The following is a 26,042-nucleotide window of genomic DNA, read 5'->3' as shown; positions in this document are numbered from 1 at the left end:
ACAGTTTCACTGAGCTTGTTTCAATATTTTTAGAATGAAAATTAAAATTTGAAATTTATAAGACTTCTCTTCAAGAAATGGTATCTATGAATTGTGTAATATTTTGTTTGAAATTACAAAAGAGCAACAGTTGGCCTAAAGAATCTAAGTTCATACTGTGTAAGGAGTCCTGCACACCTTGTTAGACAGTAGTCATACCTTATTTGGCAGCAGCCTTAGAAAGAGACGCATTTAGGGGCAGCAGGAACTCACTTTCATAGAACTCATGGTTTCTGTCAACTAGGCCAAGTGATACATGGAAACTATCAAATTAAATGTAGAAAACTACTTGTATGGATTTTATTTAATTGCGATATGGTTTCCAAATGGTACGTTATATATTTATTATAAGTTTTGCTTATATGAAGGATGTTCTAGAATAGATGGTCATATTGATTTTTTTGTGTAATCCAACTCATAGGAGCAATACTCATTTTTCTTCTTTCTTTTAAAAAAAATGCTGAAATAGAAATTAACAGAAATTATAGGGCATGAAAATTCATTTGGAAAACAATTTGTCATTCAGAGACAACTCTTATTTTTCGTTCATTTAAATATGTTTGTGTGTATGTTTCCTCCAGGGAAGCTGGACTCAGGATCCATCTTTACTTCCCTCCAAAGCTCCACCTACACCAAATATTAAGGCCGCAGCACTCTCTCATTGCTGACCGCCTTGCTGCACTTTCTGCTGGCCACCTTCAGGTCAGACATTTGGGCTTGTACTTTTTGTTTAGAGCGTTCATGGGCCATCAGATTGTTCCCTCAGCATCCTCAGAGTTTCCTGGCTGTGAGGCTGTGACCTGGTGTGGCATTAATGGTTCCCTGGTTCTAGGGTGTACTTAGAAATTTCTGCACAGGTGAGGACTTCTTTCAAGACTTCTGAACTTGCCTTGGTGGTTTGTTGGCCCTGAGAGGTCTCGGGAAATTTGAAGTGACTCTTGTGACCCAAAGATGGCCTCCAAGTAACTTCGGGCAGCCATGGGCCCTTGCTGGACCCCAGATAACTTAGAATATTTTCTAGGGGCTCAGGCAGGACAGGATGCCCTTTTCAAGCTTCCCCTGTAGAAATGGCAGGTCTGAGCACCTGGAAGGGGACTTGAAAATTTCCAGGCACTCGTCGGGGAAAATGCCATCAGGAGGTACTGTGGTAGAGCAGGAAACCTGTGTGTGTGTGTATATGTTGGAAATAGTCATCCTAGCCGGTAAATCAGACCGTGACTGGATAGAGAAATGTTATTTAATGTCTTATAACAACAACAGCAACAATGATAAATAATAATGTCAGGAAATGGGAGAATAGAGTATAGACTACCCTGAATGAGTGACAGAGCCCCCAAATCAGTACTTATGGGGTGGTTTGAGTCACAGTCTTACGCAGTTCTGTACCTTGAAACGTGTTCCTTGAAGGTGGAAGACCACGCCAGAAGGGAAAAGCAAACCAGAAGTCAGGCAGAGGTGTAATTGGGGGATTCCTGGGGGACTCTAGGGGGGGTGATAGGCACTCACCCACTGCCCTAAACCCACCTGCTTTCTGGAGAGCAGCCAGCTAGCTGATGGGGCGCAGCTCCCTGCCAGGAAGGCAGGACTCCTGAGCCGCGCCCACATTCCTGCAGCGTAGCAGCCCTGCCTACGTGAGCATTCAGCCCCCAGCAGCATGTGATCCTCACCACCACACTGCCCTCTGCCCTCTGCTCTTGCTAGGCCTAGGAGGTCCAGACATCTCCGTGTGCAAATCCCCAAGCCCTGGGCCATTGGAGGGCTTTGATCTCGGTGATCCAAAGCCAGCAGGTGAGACATGGGCTGGTCTTTGTCTGTTAGCAAACTCTGGACTTCATGTGTTCCTACGCCATCACTTAACCACCCTCATATATCTGTACCCCATTCACCTTTCATCAGCTCTTCCTGGAGAAATCGTTACTTTCTGTCTCTGAGACCTTTCTAGTAAGTGAGCTCTACTGGATAAAATAACACCACATATTGTATTATGATACCATAAGCTTGAAACTAGTAACGTAACTGCTACTAATGGTCATCCCCCAAACTGCATAGAAATCATTCACTAATTCCACATAAACATGCTAAGTGTCTTCTTTGTTTTTTGTTTGTTTGTTTAATTTATTTATTTTATTTGGCTGCATTGGGTCTTCGTTGCTGTGCGCAGGCTTTCTCTAGTTGCAGTGAGCGGGGGCTACTGTTCATTGTGGTGTGCAGGCTTCTCTTTGTTGTGGAGCACGGGCTCTAGGCACGTGGGCTTCAGTAGTTGTGGCATGTGGGCTCAGTAGTTGTGGCTTGTGGGCTCTAGAGCACAGGCTCAGTAGTTGTGGCATGCGGGCTTAGTTGCTCTGTGGCACGTGGGATCTTCCTGGACCAGGGCTCAAACCCGTGTCCCCTGCATTGGCAGGCGGATTCTTAACCACTCTGCCACCAGGGAAGCCCTAAGTGTCTTCTTTGTACTGTTAGAATACATCAGTGTGAAAAATAGAGTTCCTTGCTTTTTGGAGCTAACACCCAGATCTTTTCTGTAGTCAAACTTTTTCTATAAGTGGTCAGATATTAAATATTTTATGCTTTGCAGGTATCTTTGTGACAAGTTCTCGGTTTTTCCATAGCTGTACAAAAGCAGCCATCAACCAAACATAAACAAATGAGTGTGGTTGTATTCCAGTGGACAAGGACATTGGAAAAGGATTAGAATTTCATATATAATTTTTACACATCATGAATGTTCTTCTTTTGGTATTTTTCAAAATTGAAGAACCTGAAGACACCTCTTAACCTAGAACTGTTACGGTGCAGCAAGTAAGATTTGCCCATGGTCTGTAGTTCTAGGATCCCTGACTTGCATCATTGTTTGCATATCCAACTCTTTCATCCCTAACAACGTTATTTCAAATATTCTCCACTTCACCAACTCACTCAATAGATGTGCTGGACCTCACTTCATAAAGAAATTAAAGTCCGTCTCTTTGGAAGTTTTCTTCACCAAATCTTAAAAAAAAAAAAAATCCCTTGTGGTACATCTATTCAATGGAATATTTACTCAGCCATAAAAAGAATGAAATAATATCATTTGCAGCAACATGGATGGACCTAGAGATTGTCACACTGAGTGAAGTAAGTCAGACAGAGAAAGACAAATACCATATGATATTGCCTATATGTGGAATCTAAAAATGGTACAAATGAATTTATCTACAAAACAGAAATAGAGTCACAGATAGAGAAAACAAACTTCTGGTTACCAGCGGGTAAGGGGAGGGAGGGATAAATTGGGAGACTGGGATTGACATATACACACTACTATATATAAAATAGGTAACTAATAAGGCCCTACTATATAGCACAGGGAACTCAATACTCTGTAATGGCTTATATGGAAAAAGAGTCTAAAAAAGAGTGGATGTATGTATCTGTATAACTGATTCACTTTGCTGTACACCTGAAACTAACACAACATTGTAAATCAACTATGCTCCAGTAAAATTTTTTTAAATAAAAATTATAAATAAGTACAGGTTTTTGGTTTTATGCTAGTAGCACTTTATTGAGGTATAATTTAAATACAGTAAAATACACTAATTGTTGCAAAAAGAACAAAAACCAAAAAACCTTTGTGTTCCTAACTTCCTTTACTCCTTCCATCATGTTATAATAAAAAATATACCCTTACAAGGGTCTTCCTTGACCATTCCAAGCTGAGAAAGTTGCTTTTACTTGCCCAGACTTTTCACCTGGGTATGTCTTGGTTTAACATTCCCTCTAAGGACATGTCCATCTCTCACTTGGAATCTCCCTTTCTTCCCCTTCTACTTCCATCCAGAGAAAGCTGCTTTTTTTTAAATTAATTTTATTTATGGCTGTGTTGGATCTTTGTTGCTGCACGTGGGCTTTCTCTAGTTGCAGTGCACGGGCTTCTCATTGCGGTGGCTTCTCTTGTTGCGGAGCACGGGCTCTAGGCGCACAGGCTTCAGTAGTTGTGGCTCGCAGGCTCTAGAGCACAGGCTCAGTAGTTGTGGCGCACAGGCTTGGTTGGTCCGCGGCATGTGGGTTCTTCCCGGACCAGGGCTCGAACCCATGTCCCCTGCATTGGCAGGCGGATTCTTAACCACTGCACCACCAGGGAAGCCCAGAGAAAGCTGCTTTTAAGGGTTCTTGTAATTAGATTAGATCTAACTGCATAATCTTTCAAGTTCAACCGATAGTGACCTTAATCACTTCTGCCAGATCTCTTTTGCCTTGTAACATACCATAATCATGAGAGTAACATGAGAGGTGGTATCCTGGGGGCAGTTTTGGCCTAAAGCAACTTCTTGAAAATATGCAGACTGCTGGTATCCACCCCAGACCAGAGGGGAGTGACTGCTGGGTGATATTTCTCATTTCCACATTTCCCAAGGATTCCTAACCTGTGGGGATTATGGTTGGTGTGAGTCAAGAGCCCCGAAGTCTGGGGCTATTGTTGGGATCTTCTTGTCTCCCTTTCGATTGTGTTCTGGCTGTTTTAATTGTGCCCAAGAGATTGTAGCATGGAATTCTCAGCACATTTTTTGTAAAATGTAAGGCAATTTTTTATTTGCTTTGCTTTCTTAACAGTTTGGTGTTATTTTCTGACACAGCTTCTCTAGGTGATACATCTAGTCAGGCAACTTAAGACAGGTTCAAATGGAGAGACCCACCCCCACAGAAGGCAACAGGGGTAACAAAATGGTCTTAGGGATCTGTGGAGATGGGTTCACCTTGAACTCTTGCCCTTCTGCTCACTTATCACCTGCAAACTGCCCTTGTCACCCCATATGTAAATAAGAACAGCCATGACTCATAATCTTCCAGGTTTCAGCACTTTACACTCACGAAACCATTTCCACCCCTTAACAACCCTGTGAGGACAAGGGCCATCTCCGTTTGTGCATCGCCCAGCATGTGGGGATCCTGGCTGGAATCCAAGCAGGCTGAGTCCAGACTCTGGGCCCTTGACTCCTGAGCCATCTGGGTTCAGTATTCTTCTGGCCTTGGGGGCCCCTGCCCTCCAGGATGGTGGTGGTCACATGAATGATGAAGATGCCCACGGAGGTTGTGTGGATCCAGTAGGAAGAACAACTGCCGACACTGGTTGAGCACTTGTTATGAGACAGCTCAGGCAGGCATGTTTCAGATGAAATCATTTCCAAGCCTGGGGAAGTGGTGCCTGGTCATGTGAGCTCTTCTGGACGTCCCAGGCCCAGCACAATCTGGAGCGACGGAGAGAGAGGGCCTGCGCCTCAGATGTCGTTCCTGAAGGATAACTGTTCCTTGACCCTCTGGTCCCTATACCCCAGAAGAGGTTCAGAATTGCTCACAATTGAGAGATGAACAGGAATAGGGACGAGGAATGGAGAAGGGGCTGCGCTGTGGCATGTAGTCGGCGGGGTGCGGGAGGGTGCGTTGACTCTGTGCGGAGCAGGCACGCTGTGCTTTCTTAGTGTGCTGTGCATTGGGCATAAAGATGGCCATGAAGCCCTCTCCAAGCCACCCCTTGGTTTCCTCTGTTTAGCAGTCGGAGAATCCCGTAACCAGTGTCCTGGCTGAAGAGAAGTGTGTTTCACCTCAGTGAATTCTGGGGTACACTGTATGGTGGGAATAGGGGCTGCTTGACTGTCATCAGCTCCAGATCCCCATAAAAGCCTGGAGAGATTAAGGTTTGGAAATGCAAGCTACAAGGTACAGGCTTGGAATTTCCCTGTCTAGGCTTCTAGGAGTACCGGAAGGTGGATGGTATGTTGAGTGAGTGGCGTACATGTCCAGGCTCAGAGGAGAGGAGGCTGTGAGGCCCACAGAAGGAGCTAGGTCTCCTTCCCTCCACCCCAGAGTCCTCCAGTCCCAGTCAGCACGCGGGAGCCCCGTGTGTATCTAGGACCTCTTCCCGGTAGTTTTCTTTTCCATCCTCCTACTTGTTCTTGTCCTCAGGGAACATGCCTCACCGTACAGACCTTGGTGTGGCTCCAGTCCACCCCATGAGTGCTGATATGGTCACGTGGTCAGCAACTCTTAGAAGTCTTTATCTTTCCTACCATCTCCTTGGGCTTATTATCATCCTCAACCTCATTGTCATTGTTCTTGTTAATCAGTATTGAAGGTATTACCACTGTTATTATTTATCATTCTTGTTATAAAACATTGCATGAAATTCTCTGCCCCCAGAGAGCTTCTGATTTACTAAAGAGGCTGACAGAGGGTCCCCACAGTACCTCCCATAACTTCTAGGGAAGAGCATGTGGGAATTGTCAGAGGCTGGAAACAGTCCCCGTGAGCAGGGATGGCAGTGGGAGGACATGCTCGTTCTGCCTGAGACCCTGAACATGTCCTAAGTGAGGAACAGCAACTGCTCGTGCCTGGCAAGAAAGGCTGGAGGGGTAGCCCCTGAACCCCAGAGCCTCTGTAATTTTCTGAATCCATGTGGAGGTGTTAATTAGATGTGTGTACATCTACCAAAATGTGGTTCATACACTGTAACAGTTTAAACTGCACAATTTACATTGTAAACCATGTAAATGTGGGAGGTCTCACGTTTCTTTGTAAAACTTTTTTTTTCTTAAGATCCCACCCAGGTAAGAGATGACTAAATTATGCCACAATATAGACGAACATTCAGTTTCTCTTGCTTCAGGGAGTGTTTTCTTCACAAGCATGCCATTTATGCACAGCACTAGCCTGGATTGTGGAAATCCACATTTAACCTGAAATCCTGTTCATGGCTTAAGGGGCCAGTATTCAGAGACCAAGTTTCAAAACAGGCAGGCTCTGAAGTAACATTTTTGAAGGAAGCTGGAAATTATTTTATACTTGATGTGATTTTTATTCCATATTAGAGAAAGAGGCATGTTGGTAGCACTGCAATTTGTAGTGAATAAGTTTCCTGGAAGCACATAAAGTTTAGGAAGGAGAAACTTAAAATCTCTGTCCATCGTGCTGAACACACAGAGGCCAAAAAATACATTCACATTCTCCATGCCTTAGTCACTGACTGTGCTTCTGAGCCATTTCACCATTCACCTGCAACGGAGGCTGAAATGACGTCTGTCATGGGTTGAATCTGTGACCCCAAAAAGATAAGCCCAAGTCATAACTCCAGGGATCTGTGAATGTGAACTTATTTGGAAATAGAGTGTCTGCAGATACAGTTAAAGATCTCAAGTTGAACAATGCGGTATCACCTCACACCAGTCAGAATGGCCATCATCAAAAAATCTACAAGCAATAGATGCTGGAGAGGGTGTGGACAGAAGGGAACCCTTTTGCACTGTTAGTGGGAATGTAAATTGATACAGCCACTATGGAGAACAGTATGGACGTTCCTTAAAAACTAAAAATAGAATTACCATATGACCCAGCAATCCCACTACTGGGCATATACCCTGAGAACACCATAATTCAAAAAGAGTCATGTACCACAATGTTCATTGCAGCTCTGTTTGCAATAGCCAGGACATGGAAGCAACCTAAGTGTCCATCAACAGATGAATGGATAAAGAAGATGTGGCACATATATACAATGGAATATTACTCAGCCATAAAAAGAAATGAAATTGAGTTATTTGTAGAGAAAAAAAAAAACCGTATGCTAACACATATATATGGAATCTAAAAAAAAAAAAAAAGGTTATGAAGAACCTAGGGGCAGGACAGGAATAAAGATGCAGATGTAGAGAATGGACTTGAGGACACGGGGAGGGGGAAGGGTAAGCTGGGACAAAGTGAGAGAGTGGCATGGACATATACACACTACCAAATGTAAAATAGATGGCTAGTGGGAAGCAGCCACATAGCACAGGGAGATCAGCCTGGTGCTTTGTGACCACCTAGAGGGGTAGGATAGGGAGGGTGGGAGGGAGATGCAAGAGAGAGGGGATATGGGGATATGTGTATACATATAGCTGATTCACTTTGTTATACAGCAGAAACTAAGACAACCTTGTAAAGCAATTATACTCCAATAAAGGTGTTAAAAAAAGATCTCAAGTTGTTTCCTTAATTTATTGTGGACCCTAAGTCCAGTGAGTGGTATCTTTGTCAGAGATGAGAGGGAGTGTGAGCCGCAGGGAAAGAGGCCACGTGGTGACGGAGGCTGAGATGAGCCAGCAGAGGCCAGGAGCTGCCAGAAGCTGGAGGGCGGGGGGCGGGGGGGGTCCCCAGAGTCTGTGGAGGGAATGTGGCCCTGCCAGCACATTTTTGGGGGCTTTGAGAGAATAAATTACTCTTGTTTTAAGCTCCCAAGTTTGTGGTAATTTGTTATGGGAACCCTAGGAAACTAATATAGTGTCCTTTGTGACATCTTCTATTTTTTCAAAATCACATCACTTTTATTGTTTATTTGATACTCTCAGATAAGATGCAAGTAATGCGTACAAGTATGAACCATAAGAAAAAAGCCACTGTACATCCAACAAATACGGTCCCCATGTGGAAGTTTACTATCTGACCCTTGGCTCCCATCCCACATGCACACTAACGCACACGGCCGGGCCTGTGTGTTTAGGAGGGTTTCTTTGGGAAGATGCTGCCTTTCAGTGACTGCGGGCTTATCTTTATAAAGTCAGTTCCCACAAACACTGGGGAACAGGCTCAGAATTTGTGTTTTTTAGTGTCATTGTCTTGGAATTATTCATATAATTGAAAGTAATTCCCATATCTGCTTTGTCCATAATTATTTGCCCCTTTTTTCGTCTGTGTTTTGTTTCTAGTATTACTCTTTTACATGATGTGCCCCATGTGAATTCAGGTTATAAATCTTTTCAAGAACAGCTTCTGTGACATCCTCTTTTTTTGTTCTATATATATCGCTTGTATGCTTGTAATTTTTACTGTTCCCTTTTGCTCTTTTGGATGTTTGTCGCTGTTTTTCCAATACCCCATTGTTTTAAATACTCAGTTTTCCCAAGCCAACATGTTCTAACATGTAAGTGTATCTGTTAGGAAATGTTGAAAACTGGTGACATTGTCATTTTGTGCTGTAAATGTTTCTGAATTCCTCTGTGCCCCACTATATATAAAAAAATTAATTGAGTTTTCAGGAAGTTCTTATATAACTTCTATTTTAATGAACTGAAGCAAGTAAACATAGCATATAGCATTTAGTTAGTTTTCCCTGTATTTATATCTTTATGGATTTGGACATTTGCTATTTATAATTTAGTTTCAGTTTCATACGAGCTTTCTGTTTATTGCGTGGAAAGATCATTGTTTTAGGGAAAGAGGATACATAACTTTTTTTTTTTTTTTGCGGTACGCGAACCTCTCACTGTTGTGGCCTCTTCCGTTGCGGACGGAGCACAGGCTCCAGAGGCGCAGGCTCAGCGGCCATGGCTCACGGGCCCAGCCGCTCCGCAGCATGTGGGATCTTCCCGGACCAGGGCATGAACCCGTGTCCCCTGCATCAGCAGGCGGACTCTCAACCACTGCACCACCAGGGAAGCCCGAGGATACATAACTTTTAAAGATAGAGGTGGCAACCAGGAGAACTCTGTAAGATATTAATACTATGCAGCCAAAATACAGGAAAAAAAACTATTCCTAGAGCATTTACATGTCTCCATAAAAAGCTCCACCATTAAGGCAAAGTGCCTTCTACCCCCGTTTTCAAATAAAACTTTCCCTGCTGTCTCTATAACCCCAAAAGTTTATGAATCTTCACACATAGAACGCCAACACACATTCCCCATATCTCTGAATTTTACAAAACATAAGCTCAAATACAAAATCCCATATCTGACCAAGGCAAGGTGATATGCAAAAAATACCTCTGTTCTCATACTTAGCTCTCATACACTTATCCCATCTATGCCACCCACAAACCACAAAAGCTATACTAAGAATCCCTCCAAATACTTAATTGCTCAGCCCGGTATTCCCTGAGAACTCACCCTGAGACCTCTTTTGACAACCTATCAGCATATGTACAACACCCAATCCCACTAGAAAACCCCTGAAATCAAATATGCAAAGTTGTTAAGACGATTCACACGTATCCCACACATGTTTCAGGGCATCGAGGCACAGTTTCCCTTCTAAGGCCTCAGCTCTGGATCCGTCACTGTTACACAGTGGCACCAGTGTACACGTCACTGAACCTCACCTTTGTTTCTTCACCCCAGAGTGACTGTGTATGTGCTCATTGCACATGTGTGCCCTCAACACTTGTACCAAGATAACTGGAATACATGCACAGGTTCCTCACCCTTCTTGTTTTTTCTCTTGGTACCTCTGGCACTCTGCCCCAGACAAGGGGGTTTGCTACTGTTCTCCGCCTGAGCTGGGATGTCCCTGAATGAAACGTTCAGCAGGTAGTTTTTCCTGTTCTGGAGATTCTTCTCATCCCACCTCTTTATTTTGACTGCTGAATCACAACTGCACTGCAGCGCCCCAGGGTGAATTCTGTTTTCCTGAGGTTGAATTCAGGCTTCGGTCAGTTTTGTTCTTGGAGAAATTTCCCCTGGTCTAAGGTGACTCCTTTGCTTGGTGTTTCTTCCAAATTCTCCTGTGACTCAGGAACTTGGAGGTAGGCATCTCCTTCAGGGCTTCCTAAATCTGCTCTCATGGCTGTGTCATCAGCCCAAGGGCTGTTGATTCCCTACCTATTGCCAGACTCCCACTCTTTCTTTCCAGTTCGCTCTTCTGAGTGTTAAAGAGGACATAGGCAGTTTGGCTCAGGAAAGAAAGTCATGTCACAGGTGACTACCTTAGATCATCCATCATCCCACTCTTTTTTTCTCCCAGTTTTTACATATCAGAAGTAATGTCCATTGAGACAACTCAAAGCGGCATAGACCAGCACAGCCAAGAGTAAATAGACTAGTTGTCCTGCGTTCTGTTGAGACAGGAAGATTTGCACGTCAAGACACTGGGGGTATGGTTACTCAGCAATTTTGTCACCTGTGAACTGTTTCAGTACAAGGATGAGGACCTTAGAGGGAGTGTGCAAGGTAAACATATTGGCAGTAGGCACCTTCTTTAGACAAACACTACAATGACAGGAGTTTTCGTGCTCCAGCTCTTTGGGCTTCATCGACTATCCGAAAGCTTGGCTCTCACTCTGAGCTACCTTGATATCCAGCTTAATGTTCAGGTAAGGGTCAAAGGTGTTTAAAATGCCCTTGCAATGGAGACACTTGATTTAAGGTCTCCAGCACCCTCCAAATATTGGTCGTGTTAGGGTGGTGCCCTTGAAGTGACACTGTAACTACTTGTCTCCTTGCAAACGTGCCTTCTGCATGGCTTTGACAGTGAACATCAGAAATTCATGGACATCTTCCTGCTTGTGTGTATGGAAGCCAGCAACTCACGGGTGTGATGGCTTGATAACATCACAATGATGATGGCTTGCCTAGTACATAGGATGCAGAATCCTTAATGCCGACAAATCTGAGAGTACCCCTGAGTCGGTGTAGAGGTGCCAAGAGATGGCGTATACGTCAGATTTTGCAGTGCTGCATTCATGTAGCAGGCGGTCCCTATATTCCAGAGTCCCATAAAGTCTCTTTTAAGTCAGACAAGTTTCTCTGAAGGAGTAAGCACTGTTGCCACAGAAGCAAACCCATCATGCAGGTTATGGTGTCTGTGGTGATTGTGATGGTTTTTCTGCTAGAGTGAGACCCCAGTGGACTTCAGCACCAGCTGTGGGTGCCTGAGCAGGTTTGCGTTTTGGAAAGATAATGAACTGAGCCTCATCTCCCCAGTGGAGAAAAGTAGCTTCAGTGTCTCAAACTGGCTGTATCATTTTACATTCCCAGCAGGAGTGAGCGAGAGCACCTGTTGTCCCATATCCTTGTTTACGTTTGGTGTTGTCAGCGTTCTGTTTTAGCCATGCTAACAGGTCTTTTAATTTGCAGTTCCCTTATGACATGTTGGATCTTTGCCATCTGTATGTCTTTCGTCAGCTGTCTGCTCAGATAGTTTGTGCATTTTTAATTGGGTTGAACTTTTAAAATTTCTTTTAAGATTTATTATTATTTATTTTTGGCTGCGTCAGGTCTTAGTTGCGGCATGCGGGATCTTTGTTGAGGCGTGCAGGATCTTTTGTTGCGGCGTGCGGGCTCTTCGTTGTGGTGCATGGGCTTCTCTCTAGTTGTGGCGTGCAGGTTTTCTCTTCTCTAGTTGTGGCGTGCAAGCTCCAGGGCCTGTGGGCTGTGTAGTTTACAGCACACAGGCTCGCTAGTTGAGGCACGCAAGCTCAGTAGTTGTGGCCCGAGGGGCTTAGTTGTGGCATGTGGGATCTTAGTTCCCTGACCAGGGATCGAACCTGAGTCCCCTGCATTGTAAGGTGGATTCTTTACCACTGGACCACCAGGGAAGTACCTTAAATTTTAATGAAGTCCAATTTATCAATTTTTTTCTGACATGAATCATGGCTTTGGCACTGCACCTAAAATGTCATCTCCAAACCCAGAGTCATCTAGACTTTCTCTTATGTTTTCTTCTAGGAGTTTTATATTTTACATTTAAGTCTATGATGCACTTTCAGTTGATTTTTATGAAGGGTGTAATATCTGCCTCTAAATTCATTATTTTGCTTGTGGCTGTCCAGTTGTTCCAACACCATTTGTTCAAAAGACTGTTGTTTCCTCATTGAATTGACTGTGTGCCTTTGTCAGAGATCAGTCCAGTATATTTGTATGACTCTCTTTCTGTGCTTTCTATTCTGTTCTATTAAACTGTTTGTCTATTCTTTTGTTAATACCACAGTGTCTTGATCACTGTAGCTTTATGGTAACTTTAAGTATTAAAGTTGGGTGGTGTCAGTGTTCCAACTTTGTTTTTCTCCTTCAATGTTAGGTTAGTTTTTGGTCTTCTGTCTTTTCATATAAACTTTAAAATCAATTTGCTGATACCCCCAAAATAATTTGCTGGGGTTTTGACTGGCATTCTATTGAATGTGCAGGTCAAAATCAGGAAGATCTGATACCGTGACAGAATTGTGTCTTCCTCACCATGTACATGGACTAGCTTTACTTTTATTTACATATTTATTGATTTCACTGAGTTTTGTACTTTTCTTCATATAAGTCTTATATATCTTTTATTAGATTTATGCCTAAGGATTTCATTTTTTGGGTGCTAATATAAATAATTTATTTCAAATTCCAGTTGTTCATTGCTAACATATAAGAAAGTGGATAGCAGGGAAGCCTGTAGTCTGTTGTAAGGTACTTGCAAGTGGCATGGTGTCACTTTAAAGTAGACTTAGATTAGTTGTAAATGCATATTGCAAACTCAAGGACAGTGACAAACATTTTCTAGAAGTATGATTGATTAATTGATACAGTAAGAACAAAGAATGGCATTATATAAATTATATAAAATGCTCAGTTAAAACCAGGTAAGGGAGAAAAAATTGGAAGACAAAAAAAATAATAAAGAACAAGGGCAATGAATAGAAAACAGTTACAAATAGGATAGATACCAATCCAATAGTAACAGTAACCACTTTAAACATCAGACGTTTAAATACATCAATTAAAAGAAAGACTGGGAATTCCCTGGCAGTCCAGTGGTTAGGACTGTGCGCTCTCACTGCTGAGGGCCTGGTGCAATCCCTGGTCAGGGAGCTAAGATCTCACAAGCCTGTGGGGCACAGCCAAAAAAAAAGGCTGTCAGAGGGGATTTTAAAAAAAAGAAAAAAAGACTCAACTATACGTTATGTACAAGAAACCCACATTAAATATAAAGATACAGATATATTAGAAGTAAAAAGATGGAGAAGGTACATTTGTTAAAAATAAGCAAAGAAAGCTGGACTATAGCTATGCAGAGTATAGTTAACACTCATATTCTACATATTTCCATTAACACAGAAATTTATTTTCTAATTGACCCCAGTCATCTTAATTATATTTAGAGCTATGTAAAAAAACTGGGAAGTGACCAACATAATAGCTTTTCAGCTGCAACTTTTAATCTATATATTTATATATTACATTTTAAAATGTAATGTAATAATTTTCACAAAATTCTGCACTCAACATTCCCAAATTGTTCCATGTTCCTACATTTTATTTTATTTTATATTCAATAATAAGTCATTAGGCAGAAGTTTGAATTTATGGATGAATTGTGTTGTAAAACATTTATGATGGAGGTTTTTCCAATTCTGAGACTTCTAACATGAATTTCCGCTGAAGGCTTTTTCACTTTGATTTTAGGATTGGTATCTCCTCAGTATGGGAACTTTACTATTACCTAAGGGGTTGGAAGTCACTGAAGGCTTTCCTTCATTCATTACACTGAGTGTTTTATACAGTGTGCAGTCTCACATATTCTACAAGTAAAGGGCTTTTTACATTTCTTTCATTTAATAACTTCTCCAGCATGAGTTATGTGTTTTTTCACTTCCAGCTTGCTTCTCCTGGTAAAGACTTGTCTACGTTTCTAAAGATTTTCCTGTTTTTATAGTTCTTCCTACCCTGAATTTTCTTGTGCACATTAACGCTGAAGCTTAGATGAAGTCCCTGCTGCAGTGGGAACAGAGAGAGGCTTCCTCCCAAATGGAGGTCACTCGTGTTGTTTAAGGATAAGTTACGGGGGCTTCCCTGGTGGCGCAGTGGTTACGAATCCACCTGCCAATACATGGATTCGAGCCCTGGTCCAGTAAGATCCCACATGCAGCGGAGCAACTAAGTCCGTGCGCTACAACTACTGAGCCCGTGTGCCACAATTACTGCAGCCCACGTGCCTAGAGCCCGTGCTCCGCAACAAGAGAAGCCACCGCAGTGAGAAGCCCACGCACCACAACAAAAGAGTAGTCCCCGCTCGCCGCAACTAGAGAAAGCCCGCGCAGAGCAAGGAAGACCCAACACAGCCAAAAATAAATAAATAAAATTTTTAAAAAAGAAAACTTAGGGGTTACAGAGACGTTGATTTTTCACCCTGTGTGCGCTCTCTGGTATGTTAGGTTAGAGCTGTGGTGAAGACTCTTCCACACTTGTCGCATTTATAATTCGAGCATTCATATATCATCCAGAGTGAGAGCTTTGACAGAGGCGACCCTGCACAGATGGCATCCATATGGTCTTCCTCCAGGGTGAGTTCTCTCATGTCATCCAAGGACAGAAAGTTGGAGATGGTGACCTTCATAGACCTCCCAGGAGAAATCCCTTCCCACTGACTTCATACCAGGAAGAGCAACAGATTCCCTGGATAATGGTTAGTTTTACCTCCTGCACGTTGACTAAACCATGGCTGAGGATGCCTCCCTTTTGGCAGATCATTCTAGGAAGGTGGGAACCAAATTTGCAGCAAACTCATTCATCTGTGTCATCGTCTCCATTGAAGCGTCATTCCTTTCCCTGGTTAATTAGTGCCCATCTTTTTTTCTTCCTTCATCTTAATTACAATTCAGTCTGCTTTATTGTTTTTTGGGTGACTACCCAAGTCCCTTATGGTAGGTAGGTCAAGAGGCAGAGAGAGAGAATTCTTCCCCCACCCCCAGGCAGACTAAAGACTGAGGATCTGGTGCAGGATGTCCCTTCTTCAATGCCTTGACTGGGGTCAACACATATAAAGGTTAGGGCAGTGGACTTGGCCCTCCTGCCCAGGCTCACAGGTCTGCTCCCTCCCCCAGCCCCTGAGGCCTGTGACTACAGCATCCTCGAAGCTTTAAACAGCTTCTAGGTGCTCATGGGGACTCAAGGAAAACAGGATCTGCAGACCAGGAAGCGGGTCCTCACCCAACCCCAGGTCCCCAGCACCTTGACCTTGGACTCCAGCCTCCAACCTTGAGGAACAGACGTCTGGTTTCACGCTCATCTGCAGTACTTCAGCCAAAGGGACTCAGAAGTTAATTAAGCATCTACTCTGCCAGGTGGCTGAGGAGCTTCACAGATACAAATGAAGTGCAAAACCCTGTCTTAGAAAACCTTTGACCTTGGTGGGAACAATACCAGCCAGTGAGTACTGGAGGCTCAATTTACAGGGTAGTTGAGACTCTTCCACTTTTCAGAAAGGGGACACCAGACTCTGGCAGGCCACCACTGGTCCAAAATGACAGAGGCTCCTGGACCTGGAAATTGGCCGGTCTGCGCCAAGAGGTGCGGTCGGTGTGAAATTCACACTGGAACCGAGACGTGCTGGGGAGGAAGAAAAGTGTAAAATAACCTCACTAGTAATGTTTAGATTGAGTACATGGTTAAAGAATCATATTTTGGATCTGTTGGGTTAAATAAAATGGTATGAAAATTAATTTCTTTTTACTTTTTCCCGTAGCTACCAGCACACTTAACATTTCACGTGATTCTGTTGGACAGCGTGAGTCCAGAGCCGAGTCAGTTCATGCTTTGGGAGCAGAGAGTCCTCCGTGTGGGGTGTCCTGCCCGCGAGACCTTGGGCAGCATCTCCAGTGTCGTCCACCAGATGGCAGTAGCTCCCCTCTCTCCAACACGACTTTGCCAGAGTCCCCAAGGGCTTGGAGTAACCCCATCTGTCCATATGCTGCAGGTAAGCTTGCTGCCGCCTCTTCCTGCCCCGAAGGGCGTGGGCCATCCTTGCTCCTGAGGACAGGCCAGCCTGCGTGTCTTGTTTGCGGGGCAGGATGTGGGGCGGAGCCCTGTGTGGTGGGAAGGGAGCTTGCGGGGGTGGGTGCCCTCGCTCCTGCTGTGTGTCCGTATGTGACTGGGCACCACAGTCCTTCCTGCAGATGGTGGGGGCAGGCCGTGAGGCAGGGTCCCAGCACCCCACCTCTCTCACGAGTGCCGTGCCTGATGCCCTCCCAGGAGGGAGGAGGGCCTTTCCTCCACAGCACAGATCAGTGTATAATGCACAAATAAGGCAGAGAGTGGAAGTGCCAATGTGAGCAGCTGCTGTCCGGCCAGGCTGGGTGTACCCTCACCTCCTTGTCCGAGGGAGGAAGCCAGCATCATCCTGCACCTCTGTGTGGGACTGAGTATGTCTTCCCAAAGGCCCTGAGTGACAGAGGCAGGATCAAACCCAGACCCTCTTTCACCCAAACCTATGTTCCTTCCACAACCCTGACATCCCTTTACGCTGCCCCACGGAGCCCAGGGACTGGATCCTGAAGATGCGGTGGGGGTCCCTTGATCAGACACGTCCCCTTGGGCTGTGCCTGGCGTTCCCCAGAGCATGTGTCCAGGGGTTCGTCCTTACACTCCCTCCCCATGGTTGGGCCTGTGTCCAGGGGCTGAGGGCAGGACCCTGCTGGGCAGAGAAGAGGGGGCATGGGGCGGCCGTGGCAGCCCCCAGGTGCTCCCAAGTCCAGTTAGGTGCATGACCCCGAAGCCCCCCTTGAACTGGTGTAATCCAAACAAGCGAGACGGGCTCTCAGGAAGGATTAGAGGGTTTAGATGTACTCAGTCCCTGGAGGACGTGGACGTTTGTGTTCAGTTCCCTTGCAGAGCCTGGTGCTTCCTATCTGTTAGCCGGGGTCCCAGAGACAAGGCCACCTGGTTACTAAGGACTGAATTCACTTTTCACGCCGGCTCGAGGTTCCCCAATATGCAAGTAGTTCACAGCCTGCAGACACGACCAGAGGACGGCTTTGAAGAGACACTGTCAGCCCAGACGGGGACGTCAGGCCAGCAAAGGAGGCCAGTGTGCTGCTTGTTTGCATGGAAGATTACATTTTCAAATAACATATCATAACGGATTAAAGCTGAAAAAATCATTTTTTCCAGGCCACTGAGCACTTTATAGGATTATTCAGTCCAAAGGGGCTCCTGGCTGTCATCCTCTCAAGGTCAGGAGAACAAAGTTTCTGCCAGTGGCCTCAGTCCCAATCTGAGCTGAGACGCAGCTGGCCGTGCCAGGGAGCTGGTCCATAGCTGCCTCTTCCCAGAGAGACAGCCAGCCCTTGTCAAAACAAATAGCAGACACCTGAACCAGTGAGCACTTTTTTTTTTAATTAACTTGGAGCAACTGGAAGGGGTAACTGAAGGCCCCTTTGGGGGTTTGGTGTTTCTGTAGGAGGAGAGCTTGATTCCTGCAGCTGCTGAGCCTGGTCAACAAACGGAAACCCATCAACGACAAACACGTTCCCGAGTGAGGCTCCCTTGGGGTCCAGCATCCAAGGATCTAGGAGAGACAGGAGTCGGGACCGCTCATGATTCCTGAGGGGACAGCAGGGTCGGGGGCAGAGATGGGAATGAAATGACCCCTGGGAATCTGGGCCTCTGCTCCTCAGAGCCATGGGGCCTCATCTCTGGTCTGACTTCGTCCCCCACGGCCCACCCTGCCCCTTCCAGACAGAGGACCCAGTGCTCAGGGAAGGTGCCTGGCCCCAGGTGTAGCTCCAACGGCAGCATCTGCAGGAAGTCCCTGCAAGGGAGCTGACCTTGGCTTAGGGAGGATCTGCACCCTTTTCCTTCCAAGAAAATGGAAAAACGCATTGGGAGGGGAACTAACAAAACTTGCTCTGGGGAGACAGCAGGAGTGGAGTGGAGACCAAGGGGCAGAAATTCCTTCACTGAGCACTCAGTCTGGGCCCAGCACTGAGGCAAGACCCAGAGGTGGAGGGTGAGCAGGGCCAGCAAGACGGGGCTGTTCCCAGGTAACGTGCACCCGCCGGGGAGCAAGAGGCTTCACTAAAACACAGTCAAGAAAACACAGAGGCTTAGGTCCGTGATCAAATCAGCGGGATAAAGATCCCCTGGAAGCCATGTCAGTTCACCAGATCTGAATCACAGCTGCACAGACAGATGTGAAGATCAGCACACGGGACAGTGAGAGTGAGGGTCCTACGAGGGGAATGGAACTCTCCCCTTGCAGCTCAGAGAGAAGCCCACAGGGGCTGGAGCCACAAGATCGAGGGGTCGGCTCGGGACCTGAGTTTGGAGAGAAAAGGCAGGGCTGGATTTGCAGAGCCTCACAGGCTGAGAACAAGTTTGGAGTTTTTTGAGCATGGATGTAACCACATGATTCACCCCCAGAGGACCAGCCTGTCTTCACACGGAGGGTGTCGAGTGGCGGGCAGCTGGGGAGCCCCATCAGGAGGCCCTGGCAGACAGCACAGGTGCCCACTAACCACGGGACATGCTCCGGGACGAGATTCGGGAAAGAGAAAAAGGAAGTTGCAGAGACGAGTGGAGCCAGCTTTGTGGGAGGAGCACAGCGCCTGCCAGCCCTCCCCTCTGTGCGGGGCTCCAGGGGCCGATGTGGGCAGAGGCCTGCAGTGCACTTACCAGGAGCAGGTGGGGCTGTGAGGAGGGTGCGAGGCTCCCTTGGGGTAAACATGAAGCTCAGAGGGAAGAGGAAGGCCTGGGCAAGAACGTTAGGGCAGCCCTCTGGGGCACCTGCTCCCAGGGCCGTGTGACCTGTGCACCTCAACTCCAGTTTGGTTACGGTACCACCTACTTCTAGGACTGCAGAGGAGAACAAGGAACAGCCGCGGCCTTCGAGGGTGCCACTCACACCAGAAGCAACGGGAAGGTGGCACTTAGCAGAAGTGCACTTTCACAGCTCTTCAGCATTTAAATTTTTAAAATTTAAATAAGAATTTAAAATTTTTAGGGTGTCCAGCATGCTGGTTTGAAACACTTACACACAGTGAAACGGTTACTACAGTCAAGCTAATTAGCACGTCTGGCTCACGTAGTGACCACTGTGTGTGGTCAGAGCACCTGAGGTCTACTCCCTGAGCGAATTTCCAGGACCTGACCCAGCGTTACCACCTGCAGTCACCGTGCTGGACAGTAGTCTCGGGACTGCTCACCCTGCGTCCCTGCAGCTTTGTCTCTGTGACCAGTTCCTGCCCACCTCCCCCACCTCCCGGCGCCTGGTCACCCCCATCTACCCTTTGCTTAAAATTTAAATCAACAAAGCTGACATCACAGCTCCTTGAGTAAGAATGGATCAGGGAGATCTCTTTGGTGAGAGTTTGGGTACAACTTAAAATGCTCTTAATGCTGCCATAGAACAAAAACATCTCCCGGTTCTAATTTCCACCCTCAGTGGCTCCACAAGCCCTGTAGGACCAAATCCATTCAGGTTCTCATCTGAATGAGTATGTGTGGCTTTGTGCGTGTTTGTCTTGTTTTTTTTCTTATTGTGGAAATTTGTCAGTAGAGAGAAAAGGTTATACAGCTGAGCGATCCGGTTCCATCTTTGCCCTGCCTACCACTCTCCCCCAGGGGCGTTGGGGCAATTCCAGATGTGGTACTGTTGCATCCACCCTAAGGATCTCTGAAAGATGGGAGGTAATTGCATTTCTATCATTAAGCAAAAAGTTGACAATAATTGCTTAGCAAAACAAAACACCCAGCATGGTATCTGTTAATCTGTGGCCTCATTTAGCTGGGAGAATGCAGAGCTGTGGAAGGGTGAGTGTTTTGGGGCCGGCTGGAGGCCTCCGGGCACCAAAGCAGATCCCATCATGATGGGAACCCCGGTGCCTGGCTGTCTCTCTTGGTGATGTTACCAGCCTTTGAAAATGGTTGCCTAGATTTACTCAGGTATGCTGAGTTGTGAAACAATGACATTTTAATTCCAAGCTTCTATTTTAAAAAAACAAAAAACACTTTCCCTCATCAACGACTTGTACCCTGAGGTTCAATTTAGATTTTGCGCTTTTTGTTTTAGTTTGTTTTAATGTCTGTTAACTCGTGGATTTAAACATTAGATGTGTTTCAGTGCGGTAATTCTCACATCTTCAGTCGGTGGGGGCCTCTTCAGTGAATCCTTTTGACGTGGACCTGGAGACCTTTGGTGGCTTTCTTGTTTTCTGGTGGACACGATGTTTTAGATGGTGCATTTCCCGACTCAGACATGAAATCTTCCATTTCTCCCGGAAGCCACGGATGGTTTTAGTGAGAAATGTACTCACTGGGGGTGACTATTGATCGGGTTTGGTCACTGTTTTCAGTCCTTTTCTGTACAAAGCTAGTCATTTCATATCCATGATTCCCATTCGAATTTAGGAATACAGTGTTGTTACTTAACCTCATCCATTGCATGACCGTCTCCTTTCACTCACACTATTTTGATTCTCAATGATATCAAAGTAATGACTCAATCTGACCTCAACGTAAAAACGTTAGTCTCAGAATAACAATGGCCATGCCCGCTTCTGCTTTTAACTTAGTGGTTTCCTTCTGTCATTGTTACAGTTGTTGCGGTTGTGGGTGTGTTTCAGTATGCAGGAAGCCCTGTATTTTCCTGGCACCCTTTATTGTTGGCAGGGAATTGACAATGCTCGGGTAGACTTTCCTGTGATTGTTCATGCTGCTTATTTTTAAAAATAAAACAAAACAAAGACTTTTCCTGAATCGCCAGGAGATAGCAATGGGCTGGCATAGCTTTTTAACTTTGAAGCCCTGGTGCTTCCTCTTTTGTTGTTTTCACAAAGCGATGAGCAATTTAGCCTGGGCGGTTCAGAAATCAACCCGCTTGTCTCCCCTCCCCGACCACCTGCGAGGTGTCTTCTCCTCTGCCCCTACTGTGGGTCCTGATCAGTTTGGCCAGATTCAGTCCTCAGGAGTTTCTCCTGAGGGAAGGAATCTGGGTGCTGGGGGAGCTCTGTTAGTTTTGAGTTGATAGGGTTCAGACTGTTCCAGAACTGTGGGATCCATGGGTATTGGGTTCTTAGTTTTGCTTTCAGATCTAGTATGTCTGTTTCTGGGAGAATTTGGGGAAAATACAAAAACACTAAATTTCCACCATCTTCCCAGACTCCTTAAATGGGCTTTCAACTTTCTAATGAGACTTAGAACAGGGTCAACTGTAGAAAAGAATACAGCACATCACTGTTATTGTGGACAATATAATCATTCACTAAAATTCAAAGTCAGTGTGCTTCCTGGTACCCAGGATTCTCTAGAAGGCTGTCTCCAAAGGTTCTGGTCTGTACTCTTCTCTTGAGGTTACGAAATAATTTTCCTGGCCACCAAACAAATCTGGCCGATATTCCCCTACCCTCTCACAGAGTAGTATATGCAGTTCTGATCACACACCATGAAGTCAGTAAGAAAACTGGAGAGTGAAAACAAGGAAATGGTGATGAATTAGGGTTCCCATTGCTGCTGTAGAACATTTCCAAAAATTCACTGGCTTAGAACAGCACATATTTATGATCTTACAGTTGTAGAGACAGAAGCCTGAAGTGAATGCACAGGCAGTTCCTTCTGGAGGCTTCTGGGGGAACCCCTTCCCTGTCTTCTTCCAGCTCCTCGAGGCTCCTGCCCCCTCCTCCACCTTCAAGGCCTCCGGGCAACTTCTTCTCATATCTTCTTCCTCTGACTCTGACCCTCCTGCCTTCTCCTCAGCCACCAGCAGGGAGTTTATGGGTGAAATTCAGACCTGAAGAAAGGGCCTGGGCAGAGGAAGGAGGTCTAGAGCTTCTGGCCACGGCGGGGGCTCTGGTGCAGGAGGAGGGTGGGGAAAAGGAGCCCAGGGGTCAGCACATGCCAGCTGCTCCCGAGCCCGCACCCCTGCGTCGGCCACTCGCACTCCTCCAGTGAGTTCTGAGTCTAGGGCCCAGGACCTGAGTGTGACATTTGAAAGATCCATCACTGAGAGACAGAGAATGAAACCACTGTTTCCATCGAAGCACTGGCAGCTGAGGTGTGTTCACACTCAGGTGGGGGCAGACTTAGCCTGGGGGGACGAGGGGCGCCCGTTCCTGGTGGGGCCGTGGCGTGCTGGGGTCGCTCTGCGAGGGGTGAGCGTCCCTCTGAGCCCCTCCCATGGGCTGAGTGTTCAGGAGAGGGCTCTGGGTGGCAAGCTCCTGTTCGGGACGTGGGGCCAGCAGCTCCCAGCACCTGGTCCCTGGGGTCCTCCTGCTGAGGGGTGGTCTGAGCGCCATGGCCCTCAGAATGGAAGTTGCCCCTGGGGTCATTTCTGGGTAATCCTGCTTGTTACGTTTCAACCACACTGTCTTCCACTTGTCGAAAAGTTTTACAGAAAATGTTGGTCTGGGGCTTCCCTGGTGGCACAGTGGTTAAGAATCCGCCTGCCAGTGCCGGGGACACGGGTTCGAGCCCTGGTCCGGGAAGATCCCACATGCCGCGGAGCACCTAAGCTCGTGCGCCACAACTACTGAGCCCGCGTGCCGCAACTACTGAAGCCTGTGTGCTAGAGCCCATGCTCTGCAACAAGAGAAGCCACCGCAATGAGAAGCCCACGCACCAAACAAAGAGTGGGACCCGCTCGCCGCAACTAGAGAAAGCCCGCGTGCAGCAACGAAGACCCAATGCAGCCAAAATAAATTAATTAATTTTTTTTAAAAAAGAAAATGTTGGTCTATCGGGTAAATCCACCCCCACGACTCCAGACCATATGTGCAATGATGCATTAACTTTAACTTTCCAGAATCTCCCGCTTGTAGAGATTCACAGGTAGCCCTTGGCTGGTTTGTTGTTCTACAAGAGACATGACCCAGCTCCCTGGCGGTGGCCAAGGGAACAGAAGAACCAGCCTGTGGGCTGCCCTTAGCAGGAAGCCACCAGCTTCTGGGCTGGGCTGATTAGAAATTGGGTCTTATGTTGGGTTTGACCCCAAGAATTGAACCCACGGAGGCAACTCTGCAGACTGTTTTCCACTGTGAATTCTGGAGATGAGCTGGAGATTAGAAAATTGGAAAATTCCTGATACTCTGCCCCATTCAGAAGGGCAGAGTTTAGATGCCCCTAGAAACAGAGCGGCTTGGAAAGATTGTTCCTTGAACAAAGAGCTTCCTTCCAGGACTGCAGGATTTTCTCTTCAGCTGCCCTTTTGCATTGCCTCAGAAATTGTTGGGACTTGACATTCTAATATCCCACTGTCTGGACAGGCCAAGTTTATTTATCCACTCACCTGAAGGACGTCTCGTTTGCTTCCAGGTTTTGGCAGTTATGGATAAAGCTGCTATAGACATTTGTGTGGGCATAAGTTTTCAATCCCTTTGAGTAAATACCAAGGAGCATGATTGCCGGATCACATTGTAAGGGTATGTTTAGTTTTACAAGTAATCACCAGACTGTCTTCCAAAGTGTCTGTACCCTTTTGCGTTCCCACCGGCAGTGACGAGAGTTCCTGTTGCTCCACGTCCTTGTCGGCATTTGGTGTCAGTGCTCTGGATTGTGGCCGTTCTAATATGTGTGTGGTGGGATCTCATTGTTTTAATTTTTATTTCCCTAATGACATACGACGTGGAGCATCTTTTCATATGCTCATCTGCCATCTTGATGAATTTTAATATAATTTCTAAAATTCATAGAGGGAAAAAAAGGTGATTTTGGTTAAAGTTTTCTGGCAAATGGACGAAGTAACACATATGGCAAGCGGTTTTACCTCTGAAACACTGATACAAAAACTCCACAAACGTCTGCAGAAGGAGTTTCCATAAGGAGACGCAGCACGTTAAGCTTCAAGTATTCTGACTTCGGCTGACAGTGAGAGGCTCCTTTAGTGTAAAGGAATAGAGTACAGTTGTTTTAACCTCATGCAAAAGGAGACTTTCTCTAAGATCTGTCCACAACGGACCTGGAGTACTGAATAAAATGTTCTCTTTAACCGATCATCTCTTGACAAGTAGAAATATATATAGATATTTAAATTATAAATATCTATATCTATATATAAAATATCTATGTGTGTGTGTGTGTGTGTGTGTGTGTATATATATATATATATATATAAAGCACAGACACCACTGCTCCAGATTTGTTCAAGCTGGTGCAATGCTGCGTTTCAATTCTTGTGTCAAATGCTGGTTTAGAAGGATTTTTGGTGACATGTGTAATCTATGGTCTAATGATCCAGGCTGATTGAATGTTGAGTCAGTAAGAATTTCTCATTTCTTCTTAATATGATCACTTTTTTGAAAGCAGATTTTTTTTATAGAGAAAGAAGGTAAATGTCACACATTTCAATTTAAAATGTGAAATGAAGTATATTTTCTTGCTAATGGACACAAAAACATGGGTTTTTTTCTTTTCCCAGTCAACAGATTTTATAGAGCAGACCCATTGTTTCTGTTGAATCCCCACTAAGCCTACGGACTGGACACACGGTGAGTCCTAGGACCTCAGCACCCGTATGCCTTCACAGCCTCTGCCGCGCCCCCTGCAGCCCAGGCTCTGTGGCCCATTGCTGGGTGCCCTCTATTTATTAGTCTCAACTTACTTCGCACGATTTCTCTTCCAACTTCTCTGATGCTATAAAACTCCTCTCTTTTAAATTCCATCAACACATTTTGTCTATTTCTGCCTCTGCACATCTGTTTTTGCTGCTCCATGAATGCCAGCCTCTTTCTCTCCAACAATTAAAATGGGGCCTGTGCCTCAAGGTCGCTACAAGGTTACCTGCCCGATGTGCGCACAGCTTCTACACTGCTTTGTCATCAGACCACTTACTAAAACTGCTTACATTACTTAACCCATCCCAGCTTCAATTTACCATAATTCACGCACAGAATGTCCTTAGCACCCACTGCTGCCTCAGATGCCTAGATGAAGGGCAAGAAGTCGGCACCAGCCGAGGCCCCGAGCTCACGGCACCTGCAGCTCCTTTGGTCAGAAGACGGAGTTGGATCAGACACGCGGCCCCTCAGGCCGTGAGGACTCCCAGGAGGGCAAGGGGATGAAGTAACAGGGTGGGCTCAGGGTCACCAAAGCTCCAGTATCCACGGCCTTCGAGTGGATGACTGAAGTGAGCCTGGAGAAGAGCGTACGCCAGCTTGGAATATTCGTCCCGGGGGGAAAGGCTGACGACTGGGCAAACGGCGCCAGGAGAAGGCAGGAAGGACGGAGTTGGGCCTGTTGGGCACAGTGGGGGCTCTGAGCTCGGCCACGCGGGTTACTGGAGGGTGAACGCTGGCAGCTGTGCGGGGCCGGGCGCAGGGAACGGGACTCCAGGCTCCCAGAGGCACGTGGAGGCTCGGACCCTGGGAATTGGCCAGACTCGGGACTTGCTAACGGACTGGGCTTGCGACGTAAGGAGACCGGGTTTATAGAAAGTTCCTGAGCCTGGAGCCCGAGCCGGTGCTGGTCTCTGCCACGCTGAGCAGAGCAGGGCAGGGCAGGCAGGGGTCCTGCGCTGAACCTTTCCGTGTG

At 46.2% G+C, this 26,042-nt stretch overlaps 1 protein-coding gene and 1 long non-coding RNA gene across 2 annotated transcripts in view; both read left to right on the top strand.

The window, feature by feature from the left end:
* Nucleotides 1-780: 780 nt before the first annotated feature.
* The window catches only part of LOC116746898, a 70,598-nt gene continuing 45,336 nt past the window's right edge, over nucleotides 781-26,042 (top strand). The window contains exons 1-3 of the mRNA XM_032618665.1: nucleotides 781-826; nucleotides 1,633-1,827; nucleotides 16,270-16,500. Coding sequence (XP_032474556.1) covers nucleotides 781-826; nucleotides 1,633-1,827; nucleotides 16,270-16,500 — 472 coding nt within the window. The remainder of the gene's footprint in view (nucleotides 827-1,632; nucleotides 1,828-16,269; nucleotides 16,501-26,042) is intronic.
* LOC116746657 overlaps nucleotides 20,090-26,042 on the top strand; it is a 37,393-nt gene continuing 31,440 nt past the window's right edge. Inside the window, exons 1-2 of the long non-coding RNA XR_004347824.1 lie at nucleotides 20,090-20,210; nucleotides 24,931-25,000. This is a non-coding gene — a long non-coding RNA (uncharacterized LOC116746657). The remainder of the gene's footprint in view (nucleotides 20,211-24,930; nucleotides 25,001-26,042) is intronic.

The sequence above is a fragment of the Phocoena sinus genome, chromosome 21, assembly GCF_008692025.1.
Source record: "Phocoena sinus isolate mPhoSin1 chromosome 21, mPhoSin1.pri, whole genome shotgun sequence".
Classification (NCBI taxonomy): Eukaryota; Metazoa; Chordata; class Mammalia; order Artiodactyla; family Phocoenidae; genus Phocoena; species Phocoena sinus.
The sequence above is the reverse complement of the archived record's forward strand: the minus strand, read 5'-3'. Positions and strand labels throughout refer to the sequence as shown.